Here is a 17,342-nt window from a genome sequence, read left to right on the forward strand (position 1 = left end):
CTTTTCGCTCCTGAGCCGAGGGCGCTCCGGGCGCGGGAACAGGAAACACGTACCTGGCGGCTCTCCGAGGCGGCGAGGGGACCCCGGAGCCCGCCCGCCCGGCCGCCCCGCCAGGTCCCCTCCCCGGCGGCGCGCCCTCCGCGCCGGCTCCGCGGGGAGCGACCGGGGAGGGGTTCCCGAGGCCCCGCCCAGACCGGCCTGGGGCTCCGACGCTGGAGGGCCCGTCCGACGCCCGGCTGCGGCTCGGCTGCAGGTTCCGGCCCAGGAGCGCTCTTCCCGGGTCCCGCCTCCCCACGTTCCCGCCGAGATGTGCGGACGGACCGGGCGCGGAGCCCTCGGGGGCGGCGGCGGTCGGGCTGGAGGCCCCGGCGGCAGGGGTTCCGGCGGAGGGGCTGGCGGGCTCCCCGGGCCCCGCGGCCACCGCCCTCCAGGGGCGCCGCGCCCGCCCCCGCCGAGGCGCTCCGCCCCGCCCCCGCCCCGCGCCCGGGTCTTCCCGCAGCTCCCGCCCGCCCCTCCCCGCCCTCCCCTTCCCTCGGGCCCCAACCGGCTGCACCCGGGTCTTCCCGCAGCTCCCCCCCGCCCGCCCCCTCCCCCCCGCCCGCCCCCTCCCCCCCGCCCTTTCCCCCACCGGCCCCACGGGCCGCGCGCCCCGAGGTCCTCCCGCTGCGCCCCGGCCCCCGGTGCGGCTCCTCCTTCCCCCGCTCCGCCCACCTCCCTCCGCCCCGCCCCGCCCAATCACCGCCCGCCTCCCTCCGCCCCGCCCAATCACCGCCCGCCGCCGCCGTTCCCTTTGTCTGGGCCGCGGGAGCGGGCCAATGAGTTTGCGCGGCGACGCGGGCGGTGCGCGTCTTAGCCAATGGGCGGGCCGCGCGGGCGGCGAGGGGCGGGGCCGCGCCCTGGGTGCCCGGGAGCCCGCCTCGCCTCCTCCAGGCCCGCAGCCAGTGTGCGCGGCCGTGACGGCCGTTAGCCCCTAACGGTTGGCGGCGGGACGTTGGGGTGTTTGTTATGCGGCATCGCTGGGCAACAGCTGACTAATCCCCCCCCGGAGCTCACACAGAAACGGGTGCCCAGGAGCCGGTGACAAAGCCCCGGAATATGCGCCTCGGCTTGGCGGCGGGCCTGCGCCTGGCGGGGAGCGGATGTGGGAGCTGCATGCCGCCCCGCGGAGGCCCAACGTTTGGGGGAACCGGGAGCTGGCGGCGCCGGAACGCGCGCGTTTCCCGGTCTGCAGCCAGGAGCCAGGCATGGGGATCGCAGGCTGGGCTCTGCCCTCCTCCTCATGGGTTTCTGTATCCCACACCTCACACGGACAGAGCATTTACATCCTCGGGGGGGGGGGGGGGGACACAAAAATTAAATCTAAAAACTGTCCAAAAGCCCTCGTCGGTTTGGCTCCCTGGACAGAGCCCCCGCCTGTGGACTGAAGGGTCCTGGGTTCGATTTCCCGTCGGGGCACGCGCCTGGTTTGGGCAACAAACATCTCTCATCACTGATGTTTCTCTCCCTCCCTCTCTGAAATCAATAAAAACATATTGGCTTTATGAGTCCAAAACTCAACTAGACATTTGAGGTGTAAACGTTTGGACACTGAAATAGGAAACACCCCCAGGGCCGTGGAGAAGCACACACACAGCTGAGCCTGGGCCGGCCGGGCAGGCGGGCGGGCGCTCACACAGAACTCTCCGGAAGGCGGCGGGGACTGGAAGACGGTGCCACGCAGGAACGGACGGAAGCAGCGTGGAAACAAGCCCACGTTCTCCGAGGCGCATTATTTAACGTAAGGAACCCCGAGGTCAGAGGCCACAGGCAAAGGCTGCAGGAAAACCACTGAGGAAGACCGGGACATGGCATTATCTTTGTCATAAGTTGTTAAATATTTTCATTGATTTTAGAGAGAAGGGAGAGAGAGAGGGAAACATTGATGTGAATGAGCCCACACCCTGGGCCACAGCAGCAGCTGCCAGCCCGTGACGACATTGGGAACAAAAGGATCAGACACATCCTCCAGGGAAAACCCAGGGACAGCCCAGGGCTGAGCCAGGAAGAGCCGCACCAGCCCTGGAGGCTGGCTCCCAGCGGCGGCAGCAGGTTAGGAGGAAGGTGAGGGAGGCCCTGCAGCCGCCCGCCGGGAGAAAAACCCAGCCTTCTCGGCCACACCGAGCGCGGGGAGAGAGTCTCCCACAAGCACCGTCGGAAGTAATAGCTCCATCGTCCACCTCCCGAGAACGAGGACGGAGCCAGAGGAGGCCTGGGCCCCGGAGCCGAACGGCTTTCCGCCAGGACACAGGCCGGAAACACTCCCCTCTGGGAGGGGCTGTGGCCTCACCCGGCGCTTGGGGGGGGCGGGGGGAGTAATTTGGGGGGGGTCAGTGGGGAGGGCTCAAGGGAACTAGAATGGGAAGCCCTGTGACTTCCCGATGGGAACCGTTTGGATGCTGGTTGTTGTTAGTCCTCACTAGAGGGTGTTTTCCGTGTGTTGGGAGAATGGGAGAGAGTGGGAGACAGAGAGAAGCATCGATGTGAGACATGTGGATGGGCTGTATCCCACACGACCCAGGCCAGAGCCAGGGGTCTAGCCCGCAACCCAGGCACATGCCCTTGCCCGGAATCGAACCCGGGATCCTTCAGCTCACAGTCCCCCCCTCCCCCCATCCACTGAGCCACACCAGCCGGGGCTGGATGCTGATTCCCTGGTGCCGGGGTGGGGGAGATTAGGTTAGACACGCACACCAGACGTTTGAAGTCGCCCTCGGTGAACTGTGAACAGAAAGATGGTGGAAACTCTGGCCTGGGGAGAAACAGGATCGGGCGGAGACGGCTGGCTGTGTCCCCAGAGGCAGGAGGCGGGCGGAGGGCTGGGGGCACAGGGCACGGCGAGGAAACGGAAGCCACACACAGGACGGATGGACGGACGGACGGGTGGACAGACACGGAGACCCTCCCCACACCTGCGCCCGGCCGCCCCCCGGCGGGGCGGGGCGGGGCTGAGGCCGGGCCAGGGGGCAGCTGCGGGCGGCCGGGCCGGGCCGGGCCGGGGTGGGACGGGGCCACCGGAGGAACGGAATAAATTCACAGCAGAAACCCCACGTCCCCCTCCTCCGCTCAGCAGCGAAGAGGACGGAGACACATAGAACACGCCTGCCTGGGACTCCGGCTGGAGGAGGAAGTCAGGAGAGGATCACGAACTATTTATGAGCGAAGGAGCCATGGAAACGCTGACCCTCGGCCCGGCCGTCCCCGGGGAGAGGCGGGCGGCACTGTCCCCTCCGGGCAGCCACTGGACAGCAGAACGCGGGGACAGAGACCTGAGTGTTCACTGGAACATTCCACAGAACGGGGCCGCCCGGCCCTGGGGGAGGGTTTCCGTCTGCGTTTGGGAGGGCGGCGGGGCCCCGGGCTTCGGGTGCTCAGGCAGGATTCGGGGTCCCGGCCAGGAAACCGGGCTCTGCACTGGGGTGGGGTCCGGGAGCTCCCACAAATGGCTCCGAGGAACCCTGGGGAACCCCGCTTGGAGGGGCGTCTCCAGTGTCCAGTGAGGCCTTTTTTTGGTTCCGCTTTTTGTTTTGAAATAATTACAGATCCCCATGGAGCTGCTGGGAACATGCAAACACACACACAGAGTCCCCGACCCTTTCCCCCGTTCCGGCCATGGCCACAGCGTGCCAAAGCCTGCCTCGTCACCGCCCGGGCTCCCACCGCCGGCCCAGGCCCCGAACGTCCCTCACAGGACCTCTCACCCGCTCTCCACGGCCGCAGCCTGTCCCCGCCTGCCCTGGCCCGGCCGCCCCGCTCCGTGCTGCCATTTCCAGACGCGTGGCCTCACGACGGGCCTGCTGGTGGGGGAGGCACACCCAAGCTGCTGTGCATAGCAACAGCGACCTCTCTCTCCCTCTCCCTCTCCCTCTCCCTCTCCCTCTCCCCCCGCCCTCCCCCTCTCCCTCCCCCCCTCCCCTCTCCCTCTCCCTCTCCCTCTCTCTCTCTCTCAATGTATTTTTATTGATTTCAGAGAGGAAGGAAAAGGGAGAGGGAGAGGGAAAAGGAGAAGGAGAGGGAGATAGAAATATCAATGAGAGAGAATCACAGATCGGCTGCCTCCTGCACGCCCCCTACTGGGGGTCAAGCCCACAACCTGAGGCATGTATCCTTGACCAGAATTGAACTCGGGATCCTTCCATCTGCAGGCCCACGCTCTATCCACTGAGCCACACCGGCCGGGGCTGCTGTTTCTCTTTCTCCCTGGGCAGTGTGGACCAGTCTGCTGGCCGTTTGCTCCGGCACCTCTGGACGCCTGTGCCAGGGGCACGGCCGAACCATCCTCCCGTCTCCGGGGAGTGCCAGGAGCACGGCCGGTTTTTCAAAGAAACCACCCAGCTTTTCCGGGGGCTGCTGCGCCCCCAGCCCCAGCTAAGCCTGGTGCTTCCGTGGCTGAAACCTGCTGGCCTGGGCGTGGCCGGTGACCGCTCTGGCCCCGGGAGGCCACGGCTCGCGCTCCCTGGTGAGCGCGGAGTTCTGGGGGGTCCGCAGAGCCGGGCTGGAGCTGGTCTCCGCCGGTTTTCTAACCCAGGCTCCTTGGTCACTGCCGCGGGGCTGGGGCTGAGCGTCGGGCCTGGTTTCCAACTTGATCCCCAGTAGGGGGCGTGCAGGAGGCAGCGGCTCCATGATTCTCTTTCATCACTGATGTTTCTCTCTTTCCCCCTTCCTCTCTGAAATCAAAATATTTTTTTAAAAAGCTCATTCTGGGCCTGAAACCTAAATGCTGGCCAGGCCCAGCGGGCTGCCCTGGGCACAGGAGTCGGCCGCCAGGGACCAGAGGCTGGCGCCCCCCCCCCCGGGGGGGCAGGGCGGGGAGCTGCTCAGGGGCTGGGGCCCTGGGGGGGGAGGGAGTCAGAGGCTGGGGAGCCGCGCAGAGGGGGCCTCGCGCCAGGGCGACGGGGACACTGAGGCCCGGAGAGATGGCAGCCTCCAGGACGGCCCAGGCCTGCGCTGCCCCACACGGTCTGGGGCGGGAGGGAGGCTGGAAAGGTCTGGAAGGCCTGGGTCCCTGAAGGGAGCGTCCCCAATGGGGGCCTGGTGGCTGGGGCGCTGCTCTCCGCGCCGCAGGCTCAGCGGCTGATGAAGTGTCTTCACTTGAAAGGCCTGGTTCCCACGCTCATTCCTGGTCCCGCCCGCGGCCAGCGAAACCGCAGGCAGGTGCACGCAGGCTGAGTCCCGGCCTAACCGGGGACCCAGGCCGGCACCCCCTTTCCACACCCCAAACGTCCCCACCCTGGAGTCAGTGCCTCTGGCCACACCTGCACCCACAGGGTGCTCTCCACTCCCCACTCCGCGGCGGCCTGGGGGCGGGAGCAGAGGCCCCTGGAGAGTGAGTCTCCAAACCCACCGAGCCGAGCCACTGCCTATGACACGCTTCGTCACGCACACGGAACAGACAACACACGATATACACACATCAGGGGTTGCTCATCTGCTCATGGAAGGCGGAATCGGAATGAGGGTGGCGGCTCTCCTCGGAGCCCGCGAGGTTTAAACACGGAGCCCCGCCCTCAGCCCGAGGCCCCTCCGTCCGCAGGGCTGGCTCCAGGGGGGGGCTCCGAGGGGCCTGCGTCTCCCGTCCTCTCCGGGTCCCCCTCTTGCGGCCACACCACTCTTCACTCGGCCTCTGTCTCCGCCCGCTCAGCCTCCCGGGTGTCTGTCTGCTCTGTGCGCGCGGCCTGGGCACAGCCCCGATTCAGAATCCAGCCGCCACCTCCTGGTGTCCGGCTGCGGCTCCAGCAGAGCCACGCGGCCGGGCACGGGGACCCGAGGAACAGAGACGTATAGAGACCAGGAAATGCCCAGGAGCCCTCCCGGACAGGCCTGGGCTGGGCCGGAGCCCCGTGGTCCTCCTGGGCTGCCCCTCATCACCCCACCTTCCGGAGAGGGAGCCCCGCCCGCCCACAAGGAGGGCCAGACCCATGGGGCGGCCCCAGCCCTCAGGCCCCCCTCCGCCCTCCGCCCTCCGGCTCCAGGAGCCCCGCCTGACACCCGACCCCGTCCTTCTGCAGAGGCACTGCTGGGCCTCCCTTTGCCATTGGCGCTGAGACCCTGGCGGCTGAGGGTGCTGTGTGTGACCAAGAACTCCTCCCGGGGCCTGTGCAGACCGATGTTGCTCTCTTTCTCTCACTCTCTCTCTCTCAAAATTAATAATAAAAAATATCCTCAAAAAGGCGGGCCAGTGTTGCTCAGTGGTTGGCGTCCACCTAGGAACCGGGAGGTCACGGTCCCTTCAATTCCCGGCCGGGGCCCAGGCCCAGGTTGCAGCCTCGATCCCAGTGAGGGGCGAGCAGGAGGTAGCCATCCATGATCCTCTCCTCGTTGATGTTTGTATCTCTCCTTCTCCCTTCCTCTCTGAATCAATACAGATAAAATGAAAAATAAAAAAAGAACTCCCACAATCAGGCGCATGCCGGAGCCAGACCGGATCAGGGCTCATCACCGTGGCTTCCGTTCCCAGCGGGGCCTGGCGTGGCTGGATGCCCCCCCCCGTTACCGCCCCCTGGGCCCCCCACCCCTGCTGCCGGCCTCCCTCCCACCCTCCCAATGGCTCAGCCTGGGAACCGGAGAAATTCCGCTGGACAAACTGCTGCGACCCTCGGGGCTGACACTGGGAACACGGGGCCTCTGACACCCACTCAAGGGTTAACCGAGGCCCAAGCGCAGCCACTCGGTCAGGAAGCCCCAGGCGCTGATGCCTGCTGGTCCCGTGGCCGCCACGGGAGCGAGGGGCAGACAAAGCCGTGTTCATCGGGCCCGGGTCGCCGATAGCAGCACAAGGACCCCATTCTGTGCGTCCCCAGCTGCGTCCCTCCCCCAGGAGCCTGCCGCCGGCCCGGAGGGGGCTCAGCTGCTGGGGCCAGGGCTGCGGGCCTCCCAGCCGGTTCTGCCTGAGCGATGCGACAGCTGCAGTCAGCCGGCTCGTCACGCCGCTGCCACCGCCGCCGCCGCCGGCTCCTGAGCCTGAGGGGGCTCCGTCAGCCCCACAGGCCCTTTGGGTCAGGCTTCCCCACCCTGCGCCCCGAGCAGCCCTCCCAGCGGCTCCATCGGGGCTCCCACCTCGGGCCGGGCCCACGGAACACAGGCCCTGGGGGTCCGCTGCGGGTGCTGCGCCCCGAGGCCCACGCTCTTGGCTCTTGGGGGCGTCCTGCCACGGCCTGCCCCCTCCATGAGGCAGGGGCTGCCCAGGACCCACAGGCCGGCCCCCACACCGGATTTACAGCAGAGTCTGGGCCAGGTCCCCAGCCCCTGTTGGAAGGCAGGCACTGGCTCTGTCTCCGCCCTTGTGCTCCTCTAAAACAGGCACCGCCATCCTGACCTGGCTGCCCCGAGGCTCCGGAGTGTGGCTCCTGGAGCCAGGAGGACAGGAGGGTGCTCTCCCTGAGCCCCTGGGCCTCCTCCTCCATGTCCTCTCTCAGAAGCCCCCTCTCCCCCACTTGTTGAGAGCCGGCTCCCAGTCCCAGTGCATCCAGAGCTACATTGTATCCGGCTCAGGCCGCCCCCGCTACAATGTACCACAGCGTTTTTCAACCGCGGTTCCACGGCACACTAGTGTGCCGCGAGATGTTGCCTGGTGTGCCGTAGGTGCAGACAAGACAAGAATTTTATAATTTTTCACTATTTTGTTTACTTAATATTTCATAATAAAGTAATTATAAAATACTTTCTTTGTGTTTATTTGATTCCTATTCAAGAGAATTACTTTATACAATATATAGTCAATATAGGCACAGAGTTAAATTTTTTAACATTTTCTAATGGTGGTGTGCCTCATGATTTTTTTCATGAAACAAGTGTGCCTTTGCCCAAAAAAGGTTGAAAAACACTGATGTACCAGGCCCGTCCCCGCTACAATGTACCAGGCTCAGGCCGTCCCCGCTACAATGTACCAGCCATGTTGCCGCTACAATGTATCAGCCCGTCCCCGCTACAATGTATCAGGCCCAGGACATCCCGCTACAATGTATCAGCCCGTCCCTGCTACAATGTATCAGCCCGTCCCCCTTACAATGTATCAGCCCGTCCCCGCTACAATGTACCAGGCCCAGGGCGTCTCCCCCCCACTACAATGTCTCAGGCCCGGGGCGCAGGGGGGCAGTGGGCAGGGCCGGAGGAAGCCGGGGACTCAGTCCCAGGGGTGGAGGAGGGGCGGGGAGCGCTCTGCGCCCGGGCCTGGCCGCTGCCCTCGCGCCCCTGGGAGTGACCTTCCCGCGGCGGACAAAGGCCGGCGGGGCGGCGGCGCCGGAAGGATGCGGCGGCGGGGTCGGTGCCTGGAGGCGCCGGGCGCGCCCCGGGAGCCCCGCGCGGGCAGCGGAGAGCGGCGCTCCGGCCGGGCGGCCCGGGCCCTGCGTGCTCGCTGGTCCCGGCTCGGGAGCGGGGGCTGGGCCGGTCCTCCCTGCGCTCCCGCGCGGTGGGGATGGAGACGCGGAGGTGGGGAGTGAGCCAGCGCCCGGGCACGTAGGAGCCCCGACCTGGGCCGGGCCCTCCGGAGCGGGGACTGGGCGCGTGGCTGCCGCCCCGCGGGGCCAGCCCGGAGCGCGGAGGGCGGCCTGGCTTCTGCCCGGGATGCGGCGGGAGCTGGCGGGTCGCGGTCCCGCCCAGCCCGCGGCCGGGGCCGGAGCCGGATCCGGGAGGAGGCATCGGCGGGGCTCGGAGCGCTCCGCCGCGGCGGCCACACCTCCCGCCCCGGCTCGGTCCCGGCCGCAGACGCAGGGCGGGCGGAGCGGGGACTGGAGCTCGCTCCTCGCCATCAGTTTTCCGTTAGTGTCACCGGCCGTGCGCGGAGGAGCGCGTCGCCCAGGCCGTGAGTTTGCGGTGGCGGCGCCTCGGGCCGCCTCCCGGTTGTAGGGCCGGGAGCCGCCGCCGCCGAGCTGCCCGGTAGGTGCTGCGCGCGCTTCTCCCGACGCGGGTCCCAAAGGCCTTTGTTCCCGGCTCGGACGCAGGGGCTTCGACCCCCTCCCGCCGCAGACGCCGCTTTAAAAGCAGGAATGAACACAGTCCGGCCCGCTCCGCTCCGGGGAAGCGGTGGGAGGGGGCAGCGGGCCGGCGGCTGTGCCTGGAGGGGCTGCCCGGGACTGAGCGCAGAGGCCGGGCACGTGTCCCGGGAGCCGGGCGCCCTGCTGGGGCCGTTGGAAGAGGGGGTGTTCTGGGGTGTCTGTGGGACACTGCCCTGGACCCCCACTCCTCAGGGGTCATGGCTGCAGCCTCACTGATGGGCGGGTCAGAGAGAAAGGGACACCGGATGGTTTTTAATTAGACCATCCGCCTCCTAGTAACAAAGGCCGCGGCCGGGTCCGAGGGGGTCCCGCCGCCCTGTGCCCGCCCCGTGCCCGCCCCGGCCTGGCCCTGGGCGGAGGGCTCGCTGCTCGGTGGGCGTTTGGATGGGAATCACGGGAGCCTCCACGGGCCTCAGGCAGCCAGGCCGCGGGCTCGCGGGACTCACCGGCACCACCCCCAAACCGAGGGCGCTGAGCCCGCCCGCCCGCCGCCCGGTGCGGCCCGGCAGGCCGGCCGGTGGCTGTCACCCGGGGAAAGCTCCGGGCTGCAGGAGCTGGGGGAGGGCTGGGAGATGTGTGTGTGCCTGTGTGTGTGGTGGGGGGGCAGGAGGGCGGCCAGGTGTGTGCCCCCAGGCCTCTGCTTTGTGTCTGGAGGAGTCTGCCTGGGCAGCGCCCAGCGCCCTGCCCTCTGGGGCCCTCTGCTGGGGCCGGGGCTGGAGGGGCCGTTACACAGGAGACCCAGGTTCCTGCCCCTGCACCGCCGGTGGCGGCCACAGCTCTGCTGGTGCTCAGGGGACTTGCGGGCCTGGGTGGTGGTGATGGGGGGGCTCTGCCAGCTCCCAGTCCCGTCCCCCAGGTCTCCCAGCCGGGGTGCCTGCTGCAGCGCAGCCTGGACCAGCCGGGTGTCCTTGGAGGGCCCTGCCATCCAGCCTCCACCCTCTCCCCACCCCCCTCCTGCAAGACCAGCCCCGGCCGCCTGGCCCCCAGCCTCGTCCGCACGCACCCGACAGTGACACGTGTAAACACACTCCAACACGGCCGGAGCGGCCGGTGCTTACTCGGCACTTTCCCGGCGGCTGGGCTGCCAGGCTGCGGGAGGCCGTGCCCTTGGGGAGGACGGAGCCAGGCTCGGGGGGCCTGGAAGCACCTGGTGACCATCCCCCCCAGGCCCCACCGGAGCTCCCGTCACCAAACGGGGCCGTTCCAGCCACTGAGCCACCTGCCCGGCCCTACTGGCAGCTCTGGGCCCTCCTCAGGGGCAGGACGACAGGGCCAGTGCGGGGCCGCCCTGGGCCAGGAGACCCCCATGGGGCACCCCCCCGGCTGCCTTAGAGGGTGCAGTAGTGCCCAGAGAGCAGCTCCTTTGCCTCCTTCTCCTCCACCCAGCCTGGGCAGCCCCCCCCCACTCCCTCCCAGACATCCCTGGGGTCCCCGCCTTCCTCCTGCCAAGATGGGAGCAGGGCCTGGAGGCTTCCCTGTCCTGGGGTCCGGGCACCTCCCACCACCACGTCTCTCACAGCGGTAACAAGCACCCGTCCCACGTCCTGACAGAGAGAGGGAGAGGCCTGGCCCGCGTGTGGAAACCTCGATGGAGCCCAAACGGCTCCGGGTGGACTGCCTCCCACGGCCGCCCCGATGGTCCTCCCGAGCAGCCTCCATCGCCGCGCCGGGCAGCTCCCGACCGGGCTGGACAGGCCGGCCACAGGGAACTAAAGCCCCTTCGAGGCAGGGGACGGACTCTGTTCCTCCCCCGCAGGTCCGGCTGCCTTTAAAAACGTGTCCCCGAGGCCGCAGAGCGGGGAGCAGCTGTGCTCGGCCTCAGGCCCCGGAGGGGGGATGCAGCCCGGGCTCAGGGCCCGGCCACGGGGAGAGGCGGCCGGCTGCTCACCGTGCTGCTTTCTCTGTCCATCCTGGGCCTGGAGCGGCCGCCCCTGATGGTGAAGGGCCGGGCCTGGAGGCTGGTTCTAGGGGGGCAGCCTCGTCCTCTCCCCAGAAAAACAGGCCTCCTCCCAGCAAAGCTGCAGCCCCCAGACGGAGGCGCGGCCCAGAGAAGGCCACCCGCCAGGCAGCCAGGTCCCAGGCAGCACCTGAGGGCGCTGGGGGCTGTGACTGGCCTTTCTGATCTCTCCCCCACAGCCCAGCTCCTGGGGCACCAGCGAAGGCCCAGGTGAAAGAAGACCCCACATCTGGGGCAAAAAACCGCACTCAGAGTGTGGCCGGGGCTGACCCTGGGCGGCCACACGTCAGGTGGGAGGGAGGCTGAGGGCTGGTGGGGGTGCCGCCCTTTACCGTCCTACGCGCTCCCCACCTGCCGGGCAAGGCCCCCGGCCTCGCCCCCGAGCTCGGCGGGAGGAACGAAGGGTCCACTTTTGTCCAAAAATGGTTTCTCCTTTGCCGGCTGACGGACGCCCGGGGAACAATGGGAGACGCGGCACGGAGGCCCGAGCGGGCGTGTGGTTGGCGCGGTGACCGATTCACGGTTTTACGTAACCCGCCTGACAGCCCCTCGTGTTCAACACCGATGATTCCAGGGTTCCTGCCGCCACTCTCAGGGCACGGGTGTGGGCTCCAGGGCTGGGAGAGGCGGGGACACCCGGGCCCCAGGCAGCGCATGGAAAGGCAGGTTCTCTGGAGAGCTGTGCGTGGCCGGAAGGCTGTGCATGTATGTTGTACACGTTTATGCATGTGCGCTCACGAGACTGCACGCGAGCACCATGCGTGTGCATGGGCACTGTGTGTGTGTCAGGGCACAGCTGGCTGCACGAGGCGCCCGTTGTCTTCTCCTCAGGCCGGGGGTGGGGTGCGCGGGGCCGTGGGGAGGAAGAGGGCCCTGGCTGCACCCTGGCTGCGCCCCGCTGCTGGCCTGAGGGAGCCCATTCGTGTCCCGCATGCTGTCCCTCCCGTCTCCTCGGCCTCGGCCTTCCCCGGGAGGAGAGCCTGCGATCCCACACCGCGCTGCTCCTCAGAATTGGAAACATTTGTCCGCCAGGACAGTGGGGAGAGTGAAAGGAGCCGGAGGCCGGGACAGGCGTGTGCTCAGCCAGACATGCCCGCGGCCGCTGCTTCCCGTCTTCGAGGGGAACACGGGAGCCGCGGAGCGCCGCCCGCCTGGGCAGCTGCCAGCCCCTGCCGCATCCAGCAGCCCGTCTGCAGCTCTTGCTGTAACAACTGTTTTGAAACAGCACTTAAAAAAAAAAAAAGGAAAAAAGCCCATTAGGCACTAGGTCTGCTGTGAGTGACGGGAGGGGGAGGCGGCCGCAGGCAGGGGACTGGCTGGGCCCAGGCCCACCAGCAGCTTCTCTGCGGCCGGGCAGGGGCAGGGGCAGGGGCAGGGGCAGGGCCCAGGGTTTCTGGGAGCCAGTTCGCACCCTCAGTCAGGAAGCAGATGCCGGATGCTCGCAGCAGCCGGTGAGGGGGGTGGGGGGCGGGGTGGCCCTGACCCCTGAGGCCCTGTGCTGCCCCATCTCCGGAAGCCGGGGTAGGGCATCAGGCAACCTTCTGCCGAAGGGGGGGGGGTGTTGGGGCAGGATTTGGGGTCCTGGGGTAGGGCTTACCAGATGGGGCCACCCCCCACTGGTGTAGAGTGGGGCTAGGATCCCGCCCCCCCCCCCCTAGGGTGTCGGGAGCACCGGCAGGAAGGACCCGCGGGTCGCCAGGGTGTGCTCTCTGGGAGGGAGAGGGTTCCTCTTTTATTTAAAATGTTTCAACTGGAACTTGAAAACAACGAAGTGCGGTTCCTCGGCCGGACAACCAGCTGGCTGGAGAACTCGCTTCCGAAGAAGAGCAGGAGCACCGTCCGCGCGGGGCGCCCTGCGGCCGGGCCTCCGGGGCCGGGGAGCGCCGACCGGCGGAGCCAGGCCCGGGGGGAGCGGCGGGAGGCCCCAGGGCGGGAGGCGGCAGAGGCCGCGGCTGCGGGCGCCATTTCTCCGGAGCCGGGCGGCAGCCCCCGGGAGCGCGGGAAGCGGGCCGGCTCCTCCGCAGCCGCGGGGTCGGGGCCCGGAAGACCCGTCTCCACGACCCTCCCCGCCGGGCCGCGCGGCCACTGCAGCCTCCGGAGACCCGGCCGAGCCCGGGGTCCGCCCAGCCCCGCAGCCCCTCACCCACCCCGGCCCGGCCCGATCGGATCTCTGGGGCCGCCTCTCCTCCCGCCGCCGGGGTCGCTCCGGAGGGCGCGGCGCGCGGGGCAGCCCAGGGCTCCGGCCACGCGGGGGACGGTCCCCGCCGCCGGTCGGCACGTCGCCGGAGCCGGGACTCCAGGCCGCGCTCCCGGTCCTGCGCCCGCGGAGCCCGGCGCTTACCTGCGGCCCCGGGCTCTCCGGAGCCCCCGCGGCCCGAGCCCCCACCCCGAGCCAGAGACGCCCGGGCGGAGGCCGGCGGGCCGGGCGCCGCTTCCCCCGTCCCCCGGATCGCTTTGATCCCGGGCTCCCGCGCCCCGGGCTCCCGGGCGGACGGCGGCCGCGGGGGTCCTGGAAACGGTCCCCGGCGCCGCGCCTTTCATCCGCGGCCGCGGGCGCCTTGAAACCGCGGGGCCAGTAATTGCTTTTTTCGGGGCCTGGTGCCGCCTGGACAGCGGCCAATCAGCGCCTTGTTTACACTCGGTGATGGACAGTCCGCTGGCGCGGCGCCAGCCAATCCCGCGGCCCCGGGGGAGCGGGCGGGGCCGGGATCGGAAGGAGACAACAGCAGGCCCAGCTTAACCCCTTCGCGGCCCCGCCGGAGTGAGCCGGGCAGCCCTTCTACGGAGGTTAAATGTGCTCCCCCCCCCCCCCCCCCAGAGGGGGAGGAAGAGACCCACACGTAGAAGGAGAAGTAAAAATAATATACCCATCGCCACTCAGACATCACCTTACTCCCAAGAATAAATAGCATTTCGTTGGAGAACATTTTTATTTTTTGTGGCTTTTTTTCCTTGTGGGAGAATATTTTTAAAAGTGGTTTGCCTATGATTACGATGAAGATAATGGTTCAGTGGCTTTTTTTTTTTTTTTTTTTAACTGGGGCGATAATTTAGTGGAATTTCAGGAGAGTGGCATGGAGAATATTATGCCCGGGTTTTTCACTCCGTGCGTATGAAGATGGGCATGTTTTTCTAAGTCTAGTTGCAGATGAAAAAAAAGGGCAATCTTTGTCTTGGCCATAAATCCTCGGTTTACATTTTGATCGGCGTTCCGTTGCAAAGTCGAGCGAGATAAAAAACGGAGAGTCCGAAGATAGATGACAGGACTCTTCTTTCCGGCCCCCCATCCCCCGGGTCTGATTCCCGGGGTGCCGGGGTAGGGGGGACCAGAGTAGGCCGGGTAGGCCACTGTGGAGTCCGTGCTCACCAGCCGCCCGCAGGGCTGCAGGGAGGTCTGAGCTCTGTCCGAGCAGGCGGAGGTCTCAGAGTGGTGGGAGGGCCGGGGATCCCGAGGAATCAATCCTCTGTGCCGGGAGCTGGGGCTACCTGTGCCTGGATCCAGCCACCTGCTCAGCGGATCCCAGGTATAAAAAAAGCATCTGCTGCAGAGGGTGCTGCTTTTTCTGCTCCTGGACTTTGTGCACCAGAAGCCAAACGTGAGACCTACTGGGTCCCATTAACACACACACACACACACACACACACACCCCGCACAAAAACAACCTTCTTTCCCCTCCCCCCCGCACGGACACGCGCTCCCCTCGCCCGCTCCCCCTCCCGCCCGCGCCGCCACATTCCCATTCAGCAGCAGCGATCTGCGCAGAGGGAGCTGCGCAGTGGCCCGGCTTGAATTAAGCGCCAACGGGCTCGGTAGTAGCCCTGCTGCTCCCTGATTGGCAGCTCGCTGGCCCGGCGCCAGCCTATGGGGAGGCCTGTTTACGCGGAATGAGTGGCACGAGCTCCCGGCCGCCGAGGGCCGCGCGGCCAATCAGCGCGCGGGCTGCGCGGGCCGATGGCACGAGCTTATTAGTATGCAGGGCCGGCGGGCGGCGGCGGCTGCGGGCGGAGCGCCGCTCTGGATGGGCTCGCAGGAGCCGAGGTGGAAGCGCTGCGCTCCCAGCGCCAGTCAGCACACTGAAAATACCGATAGGAATACAAAACAGAGTCACAGTCACTGGGCTCATTGTATTGCATTCAATTGTGTCCAGGAAACAGCCTCCAGTAAGTAACTGAAATTGCTTTAATTTTTTGGTATTTTTATTGTTTTATTTTTATTTTTTATTTTGGCTTTGGGGATTTACATTTTTAAGCAAGAGAGAATCAGGGTTGTGATGTTAAGAAATATATATATATATCTTCCCTTTAAAAAAATCCGTTAGAATGTCGAGCAGGGTTTTTTTTTTTTTTTTTTTTTTTTTAAGATGGACAATCTATAAGAGCGATTTTTTTTCCTCTGAAAAATTTTATCGATCGGTTTTAACCCCACCCCCCACCCCGTAACGCGTCCTTGCTTTGCTCTGAGCGCTTGTTGTCTCGATCGACACCCAGCATTAAAAATAAATAATCGCGACAGGACAGGGACTGGCGGGCCGGCTGCGTCCCACGCGAACCGCGCGGGCGGCCGCGGGCTGGACAGTCGCCGAGGCCCCGGGCGCCGCCAACGCGCGCCGGCCCGGTGGCACCGCCAGCGAACCCCGATTGTCTGCCCCCCCACACCTTGTCCCCGCCCCAGCGCATCCCGGTCGGCCCCTCGCGGCCGCTCCGGGGCGCAGGGACCCGGCCGCTGACCGGAGGGGCTTTGCGGCTCGGTGCGGGGCGAGGGCGGAGAATGGCGAGGTTTCCGGGTTTCGGTTTCCAGATCCTAATTCGGGGGGAGCGTGTGCGGTGAGGACGGAGGAGGGAGCGGAGCGAGGCCGGCGCCGCGGGTCCTTTTCGCGGCCGCGATCCGGGCAGCGAGGGGCTCGGCCCGGTCTGCGCGGCGGGGGCTGCGGCCGGAGCGCGGGGAGCAGCGCGGAGCCATCCGGACGCCGGCGGGGGCGGCCGTTTCGCAGGGAGCGGGTTCTCCGGCGGCGCCGCCCCAGCCCAGCCCGCAGGCCCCGCGGACGGCGCCGGGGAGCCCACCGAGGGGGCCCCGGTCCTCGGGGGAGGCCGGAGCGAGGGCGGGTTTCGAGGGCGCAGGTTACAGTCAGAGCAAACCCGGGGGGTCCCGCATCCCGGGCCGCGCGCCACGGGAAGAAGGGACGGCCGGCTCCGGAGACCTCGCCCCGCCACCGGGTTCCCGGATCCGGTTCTTACAAAACGCCCTCGGCGGCGCGGGCTCCGGCTCCACGGGCCGGAGTCTGTCCGGTGCGGCGGCTCCGGGCGGGGGCGGGGGCGGGGGCGGGGGGCTCCGGTGGGGGGGCGGCTCGGCTCGCAGGCCTCGGCGGCCGCGCCCTCCACGGGAGCCGAGGACACGAGGGAAAGCCCATCGGCGGCCCGCTCGCCGCGGAGGCCGCAGTGGCCGCCCGGTGCGGAGCTCCCGGGCTGGCGGGAGGGGTCCGCCGGAGGTGGGGTTCACGCTGCTGCGGGCGGCGGAGCCCGCGTCCGGAGAAGCGGAGCGGCCCGCGCTCCCGGGACGAGGTGGAACATTTTTATCAGAAACAAGGAATCTCCCCAAACAAAAGCCCCCGGCACGCAGCCCCTCCGGCACGGCGCCTGCGGGCCGCAGGTTCGGGACCCCCCTCCGCTCGCCCTCTCCCTTTGTCCCGCCCGCCCCGCGCCCGCTCCGGAGGCCGGCGGCCCGGGCGGCGCAGGCGAGAGGCGGCGGCGGCGCGCGGTTTGTTGGACCCGGGACCGCGGCCGCGATCCCAGAGGAGAGGGCGCCGAGCCCTTTGTGGGAAGTGGATGGAGAGACAAAGAGACTGGGGGCGCGTCAGTTGACAATGCGAAAGCTCTCCGAATAAATATTAAAAAGCTTATCAGCTGAGCAAATATGTATTCACTTCATACACGGTGTTTTCGGGCGTAGATTAAATCAAACACAGAAACAGCCTGCGAGCAGGACGCCGCAGCGCCCGCGGCCTCCGTGCTGCGATGCGAACGGCCCGCGCCCGAGGCCCGGCCGCTCGGCTCTCCGCACGGTCCCGGCGAGGCCCCTTTGTTGGCGGCGATGGAAACACAAAACCTTGCGGCTCCGGGTCCGGGCCGCGCGCCATCCCCGGAGCCCACGTGGCGCGGCGCCTCCGGCCGTTCCTCCGCGACCCCCGTTGTCCCGTGTGCGCCCCGGAGCGGACGCCCCGCTTCCGGCGGGGAGGCGGGCGGGGGCGTTGTTAGGGGCCCTGCCCGGAGGAATGGGGTGACCACGGAAGCCCGGGGTCTGCTGGGAAGCCCCCCGGAGTCTCCAAGGGAAGAGTCTCCAGGTCCACCCGCCGCTCCGC

The 17,342-nt window shown here is 67.6% G+C and overlaps 1 protein-coding gene across 3 annotated transcripts in view; it reads left to right on the forward strand.

Moving 5' to 3' along the window:
• The first annotated feature begins 14,922 nt into the window (after positions 1-14,922).
• BAHCC1 (BAH domain and coiled-coil containing 1) overlaps positions 14,923-17,342 on the forward strand; it is a 42,574-nt gene continuing 40,154 nt past the window's right edge. For 2 of the 3 annotated variants that reach the window (XM_045572240.1, XM_045572241.1), the window contains exon 1: positions 14,923-15,147. In XM_045572240.1, coding sequence (XP_045428196.1) covers positions 14,958-15,147 — 190 coding nt within the window. In that variant the 5' untranslated portion in view covers positions 14,923-14,957. The remainder of the gene's footprint in view (positions 15,148-17,342) is intronic. The other variant, XM_045572242.1, reaches the window with a different exon arrangement.

This window comes from Pipistrellus kuhlii, unplaced genomic scaffold (assembly GCF_014108245.1).
Source record: "Pipistrellus kuhlii isolate mPipKuh1 unplaced genomic scaffold, mPipKuh1.p scaffold_m20_p_44, whole genome shotgun sequence".
Classification (NCBI taxonomy): Eukaryota; Metazoa; Chordata; class Mammalia; order Chiroptera; family Vespertilionidae; genus Pipistrellus; species Pipistrellus kuhlii.